The 17,568-nt window shown below is 43.2% G+C and overlaps 1 protein-coding gene across 2 annotated transcripts in view; it reads left to right on the forward strand.

The window, feature by feature from the left end:
* The first annotated feature begins 1,142 nt into the window (after window positions 1-1,142).
* The window catches only part of flnbl (filamin B, like), an 82,277-nt gene continuing 65,851 nt past the window's right edge, over window positions 1,143-17,568 (forward strand). For both annotated transcript variants that reach the window (XM_060910947.1, XM_060910948.1), the window contains exon 1: window positions 1,143-1,549. In XM_060910947.1, the coding sequence (XP_060766930.1) occupies window positions 1,258-1,549 (292 nt within the window). In that variant the 5' untranslated portion in view covers window positions 1,143-1,257. The remainder of the gene's footprint in view (window positions 1,550-17,568) is intronic.

Consider the following 17,568-nt stretch of genomic DNA (forward strand, 5'->3'; position numbering starts at 1 on the left):
TTGTACTATGATGCTTTTGGGAAACCCACCCCTGATCAGTAACACAGAACCTCACTGAGCTACTAATTGCCGTTCAGGGTATATTCCTACTTATCTTGCGCCAGGGTTCTTGGGATTCGCTAGAAGAAGAAGCCATTATTTATTTATCACATGTACACTTAAGGACAGTGAAATTTAACCCAGCTGAAGCAGCGAACACACATATGCACACACAAACGCATACCCAGAGCAGTGGGCAGCTATGCTACAGCACCTGGGGAGCAGTTGGGGATTAGGTGCCTTGCTCAAAAGCACTTCAGCTCAACCTTCAGGCTCTGGCTGCCCTGTGTTAACCGAACCGCACGTCTTTTGGAGTGTGGGGGAAACCCATACAGACACAGGAAGAACATGCAAACTCCACACTGGGTTCGAACCCAGAACCTTCTTGCTGTGCAACACCACCGTGTGGCCTGCTACAAACCTTGACTATGATGTATGATGAGAAAACGTATGTAGGGATTAGTGTTGAAGATTTGGCTAGTGGGCGGCACGGTGGTGTAGTGGTTAGCGCTGTTGCTTCACAGCAAGAAGGTCCTGGGTTCGAGCCCCGTGGCTGGCGAGGGCCTTTCTGTGCGGAGTTTGCATGTTGTCTGCATGGGTTTCTTCCGGGTGCTCCGGTTTCCCCCACAGTCCAAAGACATGCAGGTTAGGTTAACTGGTGACTCTAAATTGACCGTAGGTGTGAATGGTTGTCTATGTGTCAGCCCTGTGATGACCTGGCGACTTGTCCAGGGTGTACCCCGCCTTTCGCCCGTAGTCAGCTGGGATAGGCTCCAGCTTGCCTGAGACCCTGTAGAACAGGATAAAGCAGCTACAGATAATGAGATGAGACTTGGCTAGCCTATATCTCTGCTTATTAGAAATTACTCACCACTATTTATGAAATTGAGGAAATTCAAACAGAATTGTTTGTTGATCTCAAACAAACTAAATAAGCCTTGTGAGTGAGCGGATCAAGCCCACCATGGAGCTTAGCTTGATTATATAATCCAGATCAGGTGTGTTTCACAGGTCTGCGGTTAACTACTCATTAGCCCAAAGCAAAGTGGCGTCATTGTGTTTTGCAGTGCGCATGCGCCTCGACTAGGTTGGGGAGAAAGAGCCTGAGCTGTAGGAGAGAGAAGAGTTCAGACGCTGCTCGGAGTCGGCAGAGCAACACACAGCAAGCAAGCAAGGAAGACTAAACCACTAGAAGACGGAGTTTCACCCACAGACACCATGCCGGCGACGGAGAAGGACCTGGCTGAGGACGCGCCGTGGAAGAAGATCCAGCAGAACACGTTCACGCGCTGGTGCAATGAGCACCTGAAGTGCGTGAACAAGCGGATAGGCGACCTGCAGCTGGACCTGAATGATGGGCTGAGACTCATCGCCCTGCTCGAGGTGCTCAGCCAGAAGAAAATGTACCGGAAGTACCACGCCAGGCCCACCTTCCGCCAGATGAAGCTCGAGAACGTTTCCGTGGCGCTCGAGTTTCTGGACCGCGAGAACATTCGGCTCGTCTCCATAGGTAACCCTCAGCTCACGCGCACCTTTCCATTTCTGTGTGTGTCTCTCTCTCTCTCTCTCTCTCTAGAGCTCACGCGCACCCTTTCCATTTGTGTCTCTCTCTAGAGCTCACGCGCACCTTTTCCATTTGTGTGTCTCTCTCTCTAGAGCTCACGCGCACCTTTTCCATTTGTGTGTCTCTCTCTCTAGAGCTCACGCGCACCTTTCCATTTGTGTGTCTCTCTCTCTAGAGCTCACGCGCACCTTTCCATTTGTGTGTCTCTCTCTCTAGAGCTCACGCGCACCTTTCCATTTGTGTCTCTCTCTCTAGAGCTCACGCGCACCTTTTCCATTTGTGTGTCTCTCTCTCTAGAGCTCACGCGCACCTTTTCCATTTGTGTGTCTCTCTCTAGAGCTCACGCGCACCTTTCCATTTGTGTGTCTCTAGAGCTCACGCGCACCTTTCCATTTGTGTGTCTCTAGAGCTCACGCGCACCTTTCCATTTGTGTGTCTCTAGAGCTCACGCGCACCTTTCCATTTGTGTCTCTCTCTCTAGAGCTCACGCGCACCTTTCCATTTGTGTCTCTCTCTCTAGAGCTCACGCGCACCTTTCCATTTGTGTCTCTCTCTCTAGAGCTCACGCGCACCTTTCCATTTGTGTCTCTCTCTCTAGAGCTCACGCGCACCTTTCCATTTGTGTCTCTCTCTCTAGAGCTCACGCGCACCTTTCCATTTGTGTGTCTCTCTCTAGAGCTCACGCGCACCTTTTCCATTTGTGTGTCTCTCTCTAGAGCTCACGCGCACCTTTCCATTTGTGTCTCTCTCTCTAGAGCTCACGCGCACCCTTTCCATTTGTCTCTCTCTAGAGCTCACGCGCACCTTTCCATTTGTGTGTCTCTCTCTAGAGCTCACGCGCACCTTTTACACCTGAAAGGAATTTCTGACTGACTCTAAAACACTTGATTAATTTTTTGAAAAAACTAAAGCCACACTTTAAAAAAAAAAAAAAAATCTGAAATGAACATATAGGTGGTTTTTTTTTTTTTTTTTTTTAAATGCAACTGTTCCTGTCTTCCTCTCACGCCCCCACCCACACACACCTGAGTCTTGAAATTACTGAAGAATTTCAGGTAATTGCACCAACTTCTAACAAATTCTTCAACATGAAGTTGAAACAAGCCACACCTGATTAGGTGCGTTTCAAGATATCAACACTCCATGTTTATATATACATTAAAAAAAAAAATGTTTCTATAAACATGGGCACTCCTAGTCTGTGTTTTGTGACTCATCTCATTCATCTCATTATCTGTAGCCGCTTTATCCTGTTCTACAGGGTCGCAGGCAAGCTGGAGCCTATCCCAGCTGACTACGGGCGAAAGGCGGGGTACACCCTGGACAAGTCGCCAGGTCATCACAGGGCTGACACATAGGCTACGTTTACATTAGACCGTATCTATCTCGTTTTCTTCGCGGATGCACTGTCCGTTTACATTAAACCCCCTGGAAAAGCGGGGAAACGGGAATCCGCCAGCGTCCACGTATTCAATCTAAATCGTATCTGGTCCGGTGCTGTGTAAACATTCAGAATACGCGAATACGCTGTGCTGAGCTCTAGCTGGCGTCTCATTGGACAACGTCACTGTGACATCCACCTTCCTGATTCGCTGGCGTTGGTCATGTGACGCGACTGCTGAAAAACGGCGCGGACTTCCGCCTTGTATCACCTTTCATTAAAGAGTATAAAAGTATGAAAATACTGCAAATACTGATGCAAATACTGCCCATTGTGTAGTTATGATTGTCTTTAGGCTTGCCATCCTTCCACTTGCAAGTAGTAAGTGATATGCGCTGGGATCACACACACAGCGGCTCAGTCCCGAATCGTGGCTTCTGCACTTCACTTGCGCGCTGTGTGAGCTGCGCAGGGCCGGAGTGCGCACCCTCCAGAGGGCACTCGCTGTTCAGGGCGGAGTGATTTGGAGCGCAGGATGCCTGCGGAGCCGAGCGTATCTGCGTATTGGCGTCGCTATGTGCACGGCTAACGGTTTTAGTGTAAACGCGAATCATTTTAAGAACATTAATCTGATGATCCGCTGATTCGACGTAATGTAAACGTAGCCATAGACACAAACAACCATTCACACTCACATTCACACCTACGGTCAATTTAGAGTCACCAGTTAGCCTAACCTGCATGTCTTTGGACTGTGGGGGAAACCGGAGCACCCGGAGGAAACCCACGCGGACACGGGGAGAACATGCAAACTCCGCACAGAAAGGCCCTCGCCGGCCACGGGGCTCGAACCCAGGACCACCTTGCTGTGAGGCGACAGCGCTAACTACTACACCACCGTGCTGCCCTGTTTTGTGACTGTACTACAAATTAACACCTACTATTAAAAAGCAAAATGAGAAATCCAAAACCAAGATAACCGACTGGTCAAAATATAATTTTTTTTTTTTCCCTCTCCCAAGAGTCTATAAACAGGAACGCTTCCATGCCCACACTTCATCTGTTTATGATGTTTGTTTAGTAAAATGTACAGAATACAAGTATAGTGTACATCAAAATACACGGATAGCACAAAGTGTAAATACTTATTTCCATTGTGGTCCGAGTACCTTAAGTGGCAAAAAGGGGGTGTAAACATGGCGAGTGTCTTGTTGGAGGTGAAAATGTGACCGATTTGAACCCCTTTTGTAATTTTATTTTTTGACATGCAAAATGAAGTCATTTCAAGATGCAACTCAATAGAGGTGGTGGAAAAACATTAAAAGGAGAAGAAATGCTTGTATAAACATGGACCCCTCCCTTCCCACACCTTTTTTTTTAAATGAGGCTAAAATGGCACCAGTTTCAAGAGTTCAACTATTAGTTTGATAGTTTAATTATTAATGGTTGAAATATCAATACTTAAATGTGGGTTTTTTTGTAAAACTACCTCCTTCTGAACACTGGAGGTCCATGCTGTGGGTTTTTAACTTGTGTAACTTTTTTTAAAGGTGTAACTTGATAAACTTACAGACTTAATTTAAAAAATAAAATAAAATCGGTGTGTTCGTATAAAGTTCTGTCTTCACACCTAGTGGGTTTGTATAGGAGAAGAAAATGTCACCAATCACTCTCCTTTTAGAGAATCTAGAGGAGAAAATTTGAACATCTGAACCAAATGAGACACAAAATGGAACAGAATGAAATCAAGTTGTTAAAATTGTGCAGTGGTGACTGGAATATTGAGATTTATATTAAAATATTCATGGACCTAGTCTGTTTGGGAGATCAAAATGGCATTAATTTCGCTGTTTCAGTTTGAGTCTTCCAGAAGTGTAAGAAAATGGGTACGTTGAGTTTTAAAAAAAAAAAAAAAAACCCTCGTGTGGTGGATTAAACGTGTGCCAAGTTGAAAAAAAATCCAGTTTTGCTAATGGTAATGAAGAACTTCTATCTTTATTTTTACTCCTTTTCAAGAATAACTGGCTCAACCCAGAATCCATTGATTGCCATTATCTCTTGAGTTTTGGGTTAAATTTTATACAGTTCATGAAACTGTTTGGTGTTTTTAGGTTAACTATCATGCACTTTGACTGGAATCAGTTCTTGCTTAGTCATACAGTGCGTTTACATGCACATAGAGAAAATCGAATTTCTGCCGTTGCTCGACTGAAATAGAAATTCTAAATGCCATGGAAACACCTTAGCTAGGCTGAAATTGAACCGAACTTGACTTCTCGTAATCGAGCTACACGACCTAGATTATGCGATTTTTGTTGAGCTACTTGCTTCAGCACTGCCCCTTCCGGAAGTGACGAGACCACAAGCGGGAAACACGACAGCCTCGGTCGGCATGACAACAGTAGTAGCGAGCAGCAGAAGAGGTCAGGAGGAACAAACGAAGAAGAGAGAATGGCGAGCAGAAACGTGCACTTCTGGAGCAATGAGGAGACAGAGTTCATGCTCATTCAGCTTAAGGAGTTGAATATATTAAAATTCATGGACGGGAGAAAAACGCGCAATGGAGAACACGGAACTGATAACTTTGTTTACACTCTTGAATAGCTCTTCATGACGGCAACCGGAAGTGTACCAACACGATGGGGCGTGTAGCGCCACCTGTGGCTCGGGTGCACAATGTGTACCTCACACAATAGCTCGATTTCCTTGTGTGCATGTAGGATTGGATTTCGCTAGGACCCTTAGCTCGATTACCGACAGCAGCTCGATTTGGATGTGCATGTAAACGTACTGATAGATACACTGACGTCTTGTTGGTGATAGTTTTTGAGATGGGCTCACATTATACCCTGAAAAGAAAATCTCAAATGTTGATGGCATGCAGTTAATGGCAATATAACAGTGCTGCAATATTGCCACACCCTTCTCACCAATGTGAGATCATAGAGACGTGTCTCCTGAAGTGTCAGCTCCGAAACCTGTATTAGGTTAATAAACCACCAAAGAGTAAGAATGAGCTGCTTGAATTTTGTTTGTTTTTTAAATTCAGTATTCCAGCTCCAATATTTTTATGCTGCGTCTGAAAATCCTGCGTAGTTTATCTAATAAAGTTTAGCCTAACTAGTTGTCATGGGGATGATGAGTGTGGTTTGTTCCTTGATGAGGTAAACATGGGTAAACTTGGCCATGCCGTCACTTGCAAAATTCAGAATACAATGAGGCTGAGTTCATTTATCATGAGAATTGTTTTTGGGCTTGAAAAGCTGACCCGCTTCTCCGGTTTATAGGGGTTGCATGCCAGAAGAAAGTAATCCATTCGGGCAGGGTGCTTTGTGCTGGGCATGAACAAGCTTCTGTCTTGAATTGAATGCTTTGTAAGTTCTGAGAGCACTTTTTCCGTTTTCAAGCCCTGCCAGCATTGTACCTGTGTGAGCTTGAAATTTCTCTGGTTACTTGTTTAGATGGCAGCTGCTCTGCTACATGTGTTTTTAAATTAATCCTGTGTAGAGGAGTGTCTCTTGTCTGTCTAGATATTCCCTGTTTTTATCAGACGCATTCCTTTGGTAGCATAAATGCCTCTTCAGTGTTCTGCCTGACTGGCTTCTATGCTTGTGGCTGCTTTGTTTCAGGTGATGACTCCATGTGCCAGTTTTTGTGGTTACTTGAACAGAACTGAGCGGAGTTTCCCAAAAACGTTGCAGCACAAAGATTGTTAAATGATGATAAAACAAGCAGGACAATGAATGCTCTCTCTCCTAATAAGAGGCTTTTGGGGAAACCCACCTCTGCACTGTTATCTCCTCAGAGTTCTCTCTTCAGTTGAGGTTACACCAGGTTTATTATCCCACCTATTTACTCAGGAAGTAGAAGGAAGTCTTCCATAGGTTACAATTTACACAGTTGTACCGGTATCCTGAATGATGCCTTCCTGTTCAGGAGGTGCCCATGTGTTTACACTAGCTCGACACTAGTTTGTTTGGAAAGGCCAACTGTTGACAGGATGGGTAGCTGGTGGGCCTGTCTTTTTGTGCTTGCATGTTCGTGTGTATGGCTTCACAAAGTGGAAATTGTACATCTTGAGTAATTTTGATGCGTGAGTAAAGTATGTCCAATGTGGCTTAGTTTATAGGGTTGAAGACCTGTGGTGAAATTTACTATGTCTTGCTTGTTAGCAATATGATGCACACTAGCAGGAGCTCTTATCCGGAGCCCTGGGGAGGAGTTGGTGGGGGGTGTCGTTCAGCCATTGCTGCTGGTCCAGGGAATCAAACTGGTGACCTTTTGGCCCTAAAGCTGCTTCTCTAACCATTAAGCCATGGCTTTCTCATGGCCTTGTGCAGAAAATAAGGCTTGCATATTTCAGTGTGATCATGAGGACATTTTTTTACTGTTTGCATTTTGGTTATAATGGCTGCAATTCTAGCTGCGAGTTGTGCGTAATCTAATGCTGTCTGCCTTTTGGCGACTTAGACAAGCATTGTCAGAGCTGTTGTATGCACATTTGTGACAGGGCTGCAATTTTGTCATCAGTGGTCTTTAATTAGTCAAGCTAAATTGGCCACTGGTGAATGTCATGTTAAGACTACTCTCCCAACTTTTTTTTTTTATAAAAGTGTGTGCAAGCAAGACCTGGTTGACTTTGGGGTTTTTTTTGGGGGGAGGAGCTTCACTAATCCAAAGTTAGTCATGGACTCAAGGGTTGAGCCAAACAAAGGGCTAATGTTCTTGCTGCTGGTGTCTCCAGGCTTTTCAAGCCTGGAGTTCAAGATGGTTTTTGCTTTGTAACCAAGAGTGTCTAGCTGAGGAAGGCATAGACTTGAGGGTAAAAGTGACTGGTGTGCATTGTCTCACTTTCCACATCTTAATGGTTGCGATTCACCATGTCTTCAATTGTGGCTTAGTGTCTGACTTGAATATTTCATCAATCCTGTTGCAATGTAATCATAGTGTGGCCTTGAAAGATCTCAAAATAGTCCTAGTGGTCTCCTTGACTTTCTGAGGTTGCCGACTGTTCGTAGAATAAATCGTAATTTTCTAACCATTCATTCAAATGCATGAATCTCTGAAAGAACTGGACAAAACCCATTGTCATGATTTGTATAATCTGAAGGTGTTCTTGCTTGGAGGATGTATGGCTGTATGACTTCACTTCATACTAAGTGCCTTTCCATCTGTGGTGTTCTCTTCTGACATGGTCACTTGAAGTTCAGCTCTCATTCCATGGAGTTCATTCAGAAGCCACAGTCCACACAGTGGTTTGCTTTAGTGTTTTTATAGTGCTGTGAACTCCTGTTTTTGTATCTCTTTTGAAGGTCTGTAATCTGCATGTCTAAAAAGAAACAAGTGCTTCCACAGGAGCAGTATCTGTAGAAATTCCACCAGCAGAGCAGTGTGCACAATGGTTGAGCAAGGAGCTGTGAACCCCTCCTGTCTACTGCAGTGTCAGCAGAGATCTGACCTCTCAAATCGAAAAAGAAAACTCTGAGCAGCCTGACCTTGGAAGCTGTTAAAAGCCTACTGCCTCCTTGCATCCTCAGAGCTCGGCCTAAACAACTATATCTCTCTCGAGAAAGCACTGTCATGCCCATGGAATTCACTGGTGTTTTAGGGCCTTTAATCACGATGACTACCACAAGCCACCACAGGCCTCCCTTGCAGATCCAGCTCCAGCAGGAGTTCAATAAATCAGACCATGCCAGAGTCTAATCTCCAGAGAATAAGCCCAGAGAGGAGGACCGGAGGTGCTGTGATTACTGCTGCTTTCTTAATTTGAAGGTTGCAAGTTCACAGGAGTCTGAGCTTTTCTTGGGTGGTTACATGGAGGTGCTGTGATGCGTATAAACGATAACATTAACATACGTGTGTTTTGTAGGTATGAACAGTAGAAAGGCTGAATGGATTTGTACTTTTTCTTTGTATAGAAAGCCAAGCGCTTAAGGTTTAATGCTGCTGTCTGGTGGAGCAAATGAAAGCCATGTCAAATTGCTCGTGCCTGCTTCGATGTTGAATCTAGTGCAACATCAAGGCAAACTGGACTCTTAAAAGGAAATTTAGTTGACTGCTACATTAGTGGTGTTACAAGACCTTATGAGGCACTTTCTCAAGTGGTTTACCTGGAAATAATCCAACATTATGCTTGCATGATTGATCAGTAGCTGTAATCTAGTTTTTCACACTACTAAAAACTGAAGTGTAAAGTTTTGTCCTGAAGACTTTCCCATGGAGGACAACTTGAATGCTGATCCTGGAAGCTCCCTTCATAAAGGTTTAAACATCTCTTCACAGAAGACTTGACCATATCAACCATGTTTCTTGATTTTAAATAAAATTTTGGGTTTTGGCTCATCCAGCCATAGGTCAGGCTGGATGAGCTTATGCAATCACGTGTCCAGTGTCTGTCCACAAGTTAGGAAAATTGCTATTCCTAAAGGATTGATCAGGTTTTGATCAAACTTGCATACAATGGTCCCCAAGTGAGCGTGCATAAGTTGTCAAGATATGATGCCACCTGTCACTTATAGCTTTTTTTTTTTTTTTTTTTTTTTGGGGGGGGACTTCACATTAAACACCTACTTTGTAAGCTGATGGATGTTCATTGATGCTCACCCAGAAGACTCTAAAGATGCATTCCAACAAGAGTTGTTCACAAAGTGATGCCACCTGCCACAGATGAGGCTACAGAGGGGTCACATGCAATTTCATGAAGTGCTACTCCTCCTGCAGGAGTGATCAGATTTTGATCAAACTCCTATGGGATGTTCCCCAGGTTGGTCTGTATAAAAGCTGTCAAGATGGTGCCACATGTCTCTTACAGTTTTATGGGTGTTTGAAAATTTTGGGTAACTTGTCACACAACACTCCTGTTCATCAACTGCTGGGATGTTTTCACTGAAACTCACCCAGAAGACTCAAGACGTAATCCAACAAGAATTGTTCACCAGGTGGCACCACTTGCCATGGATGTGGCTACACAAGGGTCTCGTGCGATTTCACAAAAATGGTTACTCTTCCTACAGGATTGATGGGATTTCGAACTCTTGTGCGTGTGTGCACAAGTGGCTGGTATAAGCTCTGGCCTCAATGAGGCCATTTTTATTGATGTAGCATTTGCTATACAGGTCCCTTTTTGAATGAGGCGTTCATGATTAGGAGGAGCACGAGTGTAAACCTGTGGTGTTGACTTACAACCTGGACTAACTTCAGAACTGTTTTATAGAACACTAATTTAATCAACACCTGACAAGATTCAACATGCCATCAGGGCTGTGGTACAAGAGAAAAGCTCAAGTGTTCTAACCAGGCCAAGTTAAACAATCTTGTGCATCTCTTTGTAAGGCCAAGCCTTTGGTTCTATCTTGCATCTTTCAAACTATCCCCCTCCCCAACCCACAGATTTATGATCCAGTTGAATAAAATGACAGCCAGGCTCATGCTGAGGGTGGTAGTCTTGTCTTCACTGATTAAACATGACACCTGGGGTTCTCCTTTAGCTCCAGGTCTCCATGACTAAGCTGTTCTTCCATGGCACTGTCTGTAGAAGAGCCTCAGGCTTTTGTCCAAACTGTGAAGTGGTTTTGTGAGTTCCTCTCAATTCCTTGAGACATCCAGACAACTTGCAAGGGTGGGGTTACACTTGTTCAATTGTGGTTAGATGTGAGATGCAGGGTCCCCCAAGTAAGCAGCTTCAAGGACTGGCTGCTCAAGTGACTTTTTTTTTTTTTTCTCTTTTCCCAAGTCTCAGGACTGTACTGCTGTCTACTCCCATTGCAACTGCTTCAGAGGGCTTGATCTCTTGGATTCTTCACTTCTTTAGTTTGAGGCTTTTACATGGGCTGTCTTCCAGAAGCAGTCATGGCTATCCAGAGTGAGTTGAGTTAGGCTTGCATTAATGTGTGGCAACAGTTCAATTCAGGTTGATTTTTGGTTCCTACATGATCTTGGGCTGCTTTTGACATTCAGAGACGTTTTACTTGTTCAAGATGAGAATTTTACTCAGGATTTGGTTTTGCTTGGTTCACAAATCGCCAGTTTGATCACCTGGTGATGCTTGCCAGCTAACTTTCTCCCATTGTATTCTATGATGGATGCCAACCTTCAGGGATTTGCTTTCTCAGATGTGTAAAACTAGCCAACCTTTTGTGCTATCTGCCCTTTTCTGCGTACACAAGTGCCAATACTTCCAGTTGCTGTCTGTCCTTATGATTGATGGGTGAGGGACTCCGATTTCTCCCACCCAGAAAGTGTGACCAGTTTTATTTCCTTGGTTCCAGCCATTGATGGCTGTGGCATCAGGTTTTGAACTTGAGCTCCAGGTGAAAATGTGAACACTAGCACGTGCTCTTTTAAAAATCCATTCAAGTGACATGCAAAATTAAGTGTTGATCTCTAAAGGTAAAAAGTAATGCTACAAATTGTCAAGTTTCCTTTGGAGGAATCCTAGTTGGGCTCAGATGTTCGACACAAACCAGCTGTTCTGTTGATCTCAGACTCTAACACTCTTTTTAAAAACAGGGCTGCTCCATGGCTTTAGATCGTCACTCCTGGATGATGTGGAGAACAAGATGGTTAATGAAGAGTAAATCATGAGCAATCACAAAAGCTTAGCCTCATTAGTATTAAGTGTTGGGTAATACTAAGGAAAGAACCCCCCCCAGTTTTTCCCCACACTTCAAGTATTATGGAAATCTGATTGTGGTCATGGATCAAATGCAAAGCCTTCATACCCCATCCAAGTTCCTGATCAAAAGCTTGTGTGTTGTCTTTCTGGTATTGCTGACAGGGCAGAACTCATTATCTTTTTTTTTTTTTTCTCCCCCCCCCACCACATGTCTGCCTCATGGGCAGTTTGATGAAGCTGCGTAGGAGCTAAAGCTCTCTTGAGGATGGAGATATGATACTGCAGTAATTCTGGCGCTGTTTAGTCTATTCAAGATTCTCTTTCTTGATGGCATGGATTTGGTTCTTTATTTCTCCAAGACTACGTTCAGACTGCACCCTGAAACGACCCATATCCTTTTTTTTTTTTTTCCCCATATGTGACCTGTATCCGATTTATTGACCATCTGAACGACACAGAGCCGATTCCTTTTCACATGCGACCCAGGCCGCTTGGATATGTGGTCCTAAATCCGATGCATATCCGTCATTTTCACATGCGACTGCAGTCTGACCGGACAGGTCGCATTCATGCGACCTGCACGTCATCAAGAGACAAACGTCACTATTCTGTATTGGCTAATCCCGCCTCTTTGGCGGAAAACATTTGTACAGATTTCAGAATTTAAATAGACTTTTATAGAATTGATCAAGCTAATGGTGGATTTGGTAGGGACCTGGGTGTTGATCTGTTAGCCTGATTTAAACAAAAGTTTCTATAACTGATTTATAACTTGAACCATCCTGTATTACAAGATTGTTCTGGAAATTTCCAGTAATGACACCTTCGGTCTCATTAGTCTGCTGCCCACAATCAGATTATTGTGTGAGTTCTGCCACCGCCACAAAAACCACATCGCCAGGTCTCGCCTCATCTCCATAGCAAACTGCACTGGTGTTTCTGCACCTTGAGCCAGCGCTGAGAGAAGTTGCAGAATTCAGCTGGCTATAAACAATCTAAATAAATATTTATAAAAATGTAGAAAGTTTAATAATGACGAAATATGTGCAAATTAAGCCTGAATTAAGAGTTTGGTAATACAGCAGCTGTATCCCAAATGACTGCCTACTGAAGCTTGAGTGCACTATATAGAGTTTAAAAATCCATTACTTCCTAGTAACATGTAGTGCACTTATATAGAAATTGGAGACATTTAGGAGTCAACCCTTGTTACCAGGCTACACGTTTTCAGTTCAGAAACAAAAACACACACGAGACCTCACACTTTAACCAGATAATTAAACAAACAAAAAAAAAATCAAACTTGAAGAGTGTGCTGCCTTTTTTTTTTTTTTTTTCGTATTATGTAGATGTGCTTATTACGTGTCAATTTGCGCATGCGGGACACTTTTGGGTTGTTTTCCATTCATATTGGAGATCGCATACAAGTCTCATATAATTGGTAATGTGAACGGCCTAACAAAAAAATCGGATTTCACAACAAATCGGATATGGGTTGTTTCAGGTTGCAGTCTGAATGTAGTGCAAGTGACTAGCTTTTCGTGGGGATGTTTCTGCAATGGGAGGTCTGGATCATGTAGGTTTTTAGGCCCGGTTCTGTTTTACCGAACATGTTGCATGACTGCATGCATGTGAGTAAGGTTGGCATTGGGATGCTCCTTGTTGAGCACACTTTGAAATGTTGTACTCGGCACGGTTCAGCTCTAAATATGATGCATCATGAAGAACTTGAGGCTCAAGCAATGCGATGTGGGCAGGTTTTTAAAGATGCTCAGTGAAGGATTATTGAGCCAACTTGTATTATGGGAGCTCTGTTTATTGAAAACTTAGCCCAGTGTTAATCTGATTTGGCCAAAGTGTTGACTTGACTGTTTCTATAACAGCAGGTCTCAGACTAGTTCTGTCTGAAAGGCAAATCACAAGGTCCTATTGACTCACCCCTTCTAATATATAATTACATTTAATGGCTCTTATCCAGAGCAGCCTGGGGAGCAGTTGGGGGTTAGATGCCTTGGTCAAGGGCACTTGAGCCATTCCTGCTGGTTCAGGGAATTGGTAGTGACTCTTTTGGTCCCCAAGCTACTTCTCTAACCATTAGGCAATGGTGTGTCTCCCCCCAAACACTTGTGCTTTCTATAGTAACAGCTGACCCAGAGACTGCTCAAGTTAATATGGTGAGTTTGTTGGGCATTTAACCTTGATGGAAGGAGTCTTGAGTGATAAGTCTTCTGCTTTGGGGAAGTGAATAGGACTTGGCAATTTCCTGTTACTTGGCAAGGTGTGTGTGTGGGGGGTTGGATCCCCCCTTGTAACTTCAAGCTGGTTTATAGCTGCTATGTGATGAACTACATGTTCAAGTCCCTCATTAAGTGTAACTAATAAATGGTTAAGCATGAGGTCATTTATTACTTCCAGTAATAAAAATCCACTTATGGGTGAAGTTGCTTACTTTGAGTACACCCCCCCCCCCCCCCAAAAAAAAGTCATGTCATAAGTAATGGCACCCCAGGACAGCAAAACTAAGAGCTGGAAATTGCTCAATTTAGGTTGTAGTCTTGTTTATTTGTGGGGGTGGGTGGGGTGTTTTGGTGAACCTGGGGACTGTTGGTCAAATTGTGTGCCTCTCAAACACTGTCCTTACTTGGCAAGAGCTAGGAAAGTTTTATTCTTTTTAACTTGCTGATATGAATTGAAAGGATATTCTGCAAACTGTAGACCAGGAGAGCTACAACTCTGAACAGTGTTTGACTTTTTGAAGACACTTGTGTGAAGCTTGGTGTATTAAAAGTGGGGAAAAATGGATCTCTGTAGGCCATTCATGCTCCAGAGCAAGACTTGGACACGCTTCACTTAAATGAAGCACTCGGTTTGTTTTTCGGTCTTTGGTGTGAACCTGAACTACTTCATGCTTTGTGGGTGAAAAATTTCCAGTCTGTTAGTATGTTATGATAACATTTTTGAATGTGCTAAATGGAGCGTTTGACTTCTCAGACCGCAGTGTTTGTGGATGTTATTGACTTGTATGCAGCCTTTTTTGCCATGACTTTCTGACTCTTAAGTCAGGGGAAAATTTACCTTTTTTAAATTTTATTTTGAACCTGACTTTGTCTTGGAAACCATCACTTAACCTGTCTTGCTGGCAAGACCTGTCCACCGTTTTGCCCTATAATAGGGGTGTGTACACACAGGAAACTGTCTTTATCTTCCCTCCTAGGGGGCTGTTTTTTAAAATGAAATGTACAGTCTTCACAGGCCTCTGGAATTCTCATTAAAGGAAACTCCTGTGTCAAAAAGCCACAAGCTCCTTTTTGTTTAGTTTTAACTTGACTCACTCTGTATGCATCTCCAGGGTGACATAAGTGGCTTCAAAACCAACTTTTGTTCAGTCCATGGTCAAAGGATGATGTACGAGATGACGTGTTCTGTTTTTTATATGTGGATATTTGAGTAACTTATGCTCCATGTGTTGTGCATCAAAAGAACCCTTCAAACATTCTTTGCTCAGGATCCCTCCATGGACGTTATGATCTGTCCTTGTCATTGTCTGAATGAAAGCAGCATGAATGGAAAAGATGGGCAACACCTGAGTTGGTTGGAAACCCACCACAGGAAGCACCATGCAAGGCAGGGTTGTAGGAAGGAAGCTCTTCCTTGTGAAACCTGGGAATGTGGAAATGCTGGTGCTAAATCACAAACTGGAGGTATATGGGAATTCCTGGACAGGATGGAAAGTACAAGAACCCAAATTGGTCTCTGCCCTGGAAAATGAGCAATGCCTTTCATTTCATTGGAGCATATGGCATTTCTGAAAGTTGTAATCTGCATGCTTTGCTTTGACGTCAGACTGAAACCTTGCAGTTTTTCCCAATGTTGGAATGTCAGCTTGTTACCTGTGCTGGATGAAGACTTTTGTTAGGGTTGCTTAAGTACTTCTTGATACTGAGGGATACCAAAATAACTTGCTTTGTCGTCAGGGGTGTCATGGAACTTTTTAAGCTCTTTAACAAATCTCTTCTAGAAATGAAGTCATTGTGCTGAATTCATGCTTGATGATGTTGCAGTGCCTTTAAAAAAAAAAAAAAAGTTAAGGGGGCGTCGTGGCTCAGGTGGATAAGGCGCCGTGCCATAAATCCGGGGACCCGGGTTCGATTCTGACCCGAGGTCATTTTCCTGATCCCTCCCCATCTCTCTCTCTCCTGCTCATTTCCTGTCTCTACACTGTCCTATCCAATAAAGGTGAAAAAGCCCCCAAAAAAATCTTTAAAAAAGTTAAAAACAAGCTTGAGGTGAAATGATAAATTTGTGCTCACAGAGCTGGTGCAAATTGTTCCTCAGGATCTTTATTCTTTTTGACCTCCCTTTCTCTTGTAGTTCTCAACCAATCGTCACCAAAATTCACATGAAAATATCTGGGCTGAATTACTTCGATCTGGATCGCTGCTCCATGAAAAGCGGGTGTCGTTTCCCCCACCCCCCCAAATCCCTTATAACTGTCAATTTTCTTGACTTTGCCAATTAGTTTTTGTTCATGGTGGCAGGATGCAACTTTTCCTCACAAAGCTTTTTTTTTTTTCTGTTTCTTACCATTCTGGATCTATAGGGTATGGTGGTGATGTCCCGATTTGTAACAGCTAGTGCAAACTACTGTGACTTTAGTCAGTCTCCGTCTAGTTTGATTTCCCTCAAGAAGTGAGCTTTTAGTGCTGGCCAAACTGAAGTGCTTACACATGCAACAATTGCATATCCTTTTTAAATGAGCAGGATCACCAGAGGTGGACAAAGTACCCGACTTCATTGCTCAAGTCAAAGTAGAGAGCCTACTGGTCAAATGTTAGTCTGGTACAAGTGAAAAATTGTAGAGTCAAATTTTTGTTTAAAGTACTTGCTTTTAAAAATACTTAAGTACATTTCCTGTCAACGTGTGGTATTACAATGCTGACAGTAGCTAATGCCGTTACCAAAGACAGAAATGTCAATTCAAAGAATGCATGCTTTGCTATCATGGTGGTTTAACATTAAGCTAGCTAGTCAGTGAAATTCCACCTCACATGTGAGCAAACTCTTCAAACTCAATCGTATTGGGTCGCTAATGCTACTGGAAAAGAGATTTATACTTATTTGGCAAGATTATGCTAAAACGTATATTTCTGAACAGACTTCAGGTAAGTTAGCATTATTCATGTTGGCATAACTGTCTTTACATGCTAAGTGTCCAGGTTAACTAGCTATGTGTAAACATTACTTGTGGACAAGGTGATGGTAACTTGGCAGGCAAATCCATAGGTCGTTTGAACGAGACGGCATATCTATTGCAATGTTATCACTAGCTCCTCAAAGCCCAGATCACTTGGTTGCAAGCTTTCTCTTGGAATAAAACTTTTATGTAACTCAATATGCTTCTGCAGGTTGCATGGCGAGGGGTGGGTTCCCCCATCATAGTAACCAGGACTTTGACAGAAATGTAGTGGAGTGAGGAGCACAATATTTGCCTTTCAAATGTAGGAAAGTCACAAGTTTCCAAAAAACTCAAAGTACAGCAACTTGGTGTACTTGAGTACAGTACTCATGTAAATGTACTTGCTGTCCACCTCTGATCACTGATGGTGCTCTGCATGCTCATCAGCAATTGACAAACATTAGTATTAATGCTGGTGTTTTTGACTTGTAGTGAAGGAAGATGCTCTTGATGTCAAGACCAGTTTATGATCAGATTCAGCTTGCTTTTAATAATTAACCATGAAATGGGCTACTGTTAGTGCTACAGCATGCACTAGGCTTCCGTCACATACCGTTCTGTGATTTATGAGCATAGTATCGGTCAGACACCTGATACTGATATGCATCAGTAGTATTTAGTCACCGGTTTTGTTTTTGCCCCAGTTTCATAAATAAAGCACCCAGCAACCCTCACATTCTCTGCTCTTAAGGAGCATTAATTGTTAGTTATGAATAGCACTCAGTTTCAAA

This window comes from Neoarius graeffei, chromosome 26 (assembly GCF_027579695.1).
Source record: "Neoarius graeffei isolate fNeoGra1 chromosome 26, fNeoGra1.pri, whole genome shotgun sequence".
Taxonomy (NCBI): Eukaryota; Metazoa; Chordata; class Actinopteri; order Siluriformes; family Ariidae; genus Neoarius; species Neoarius graeffei.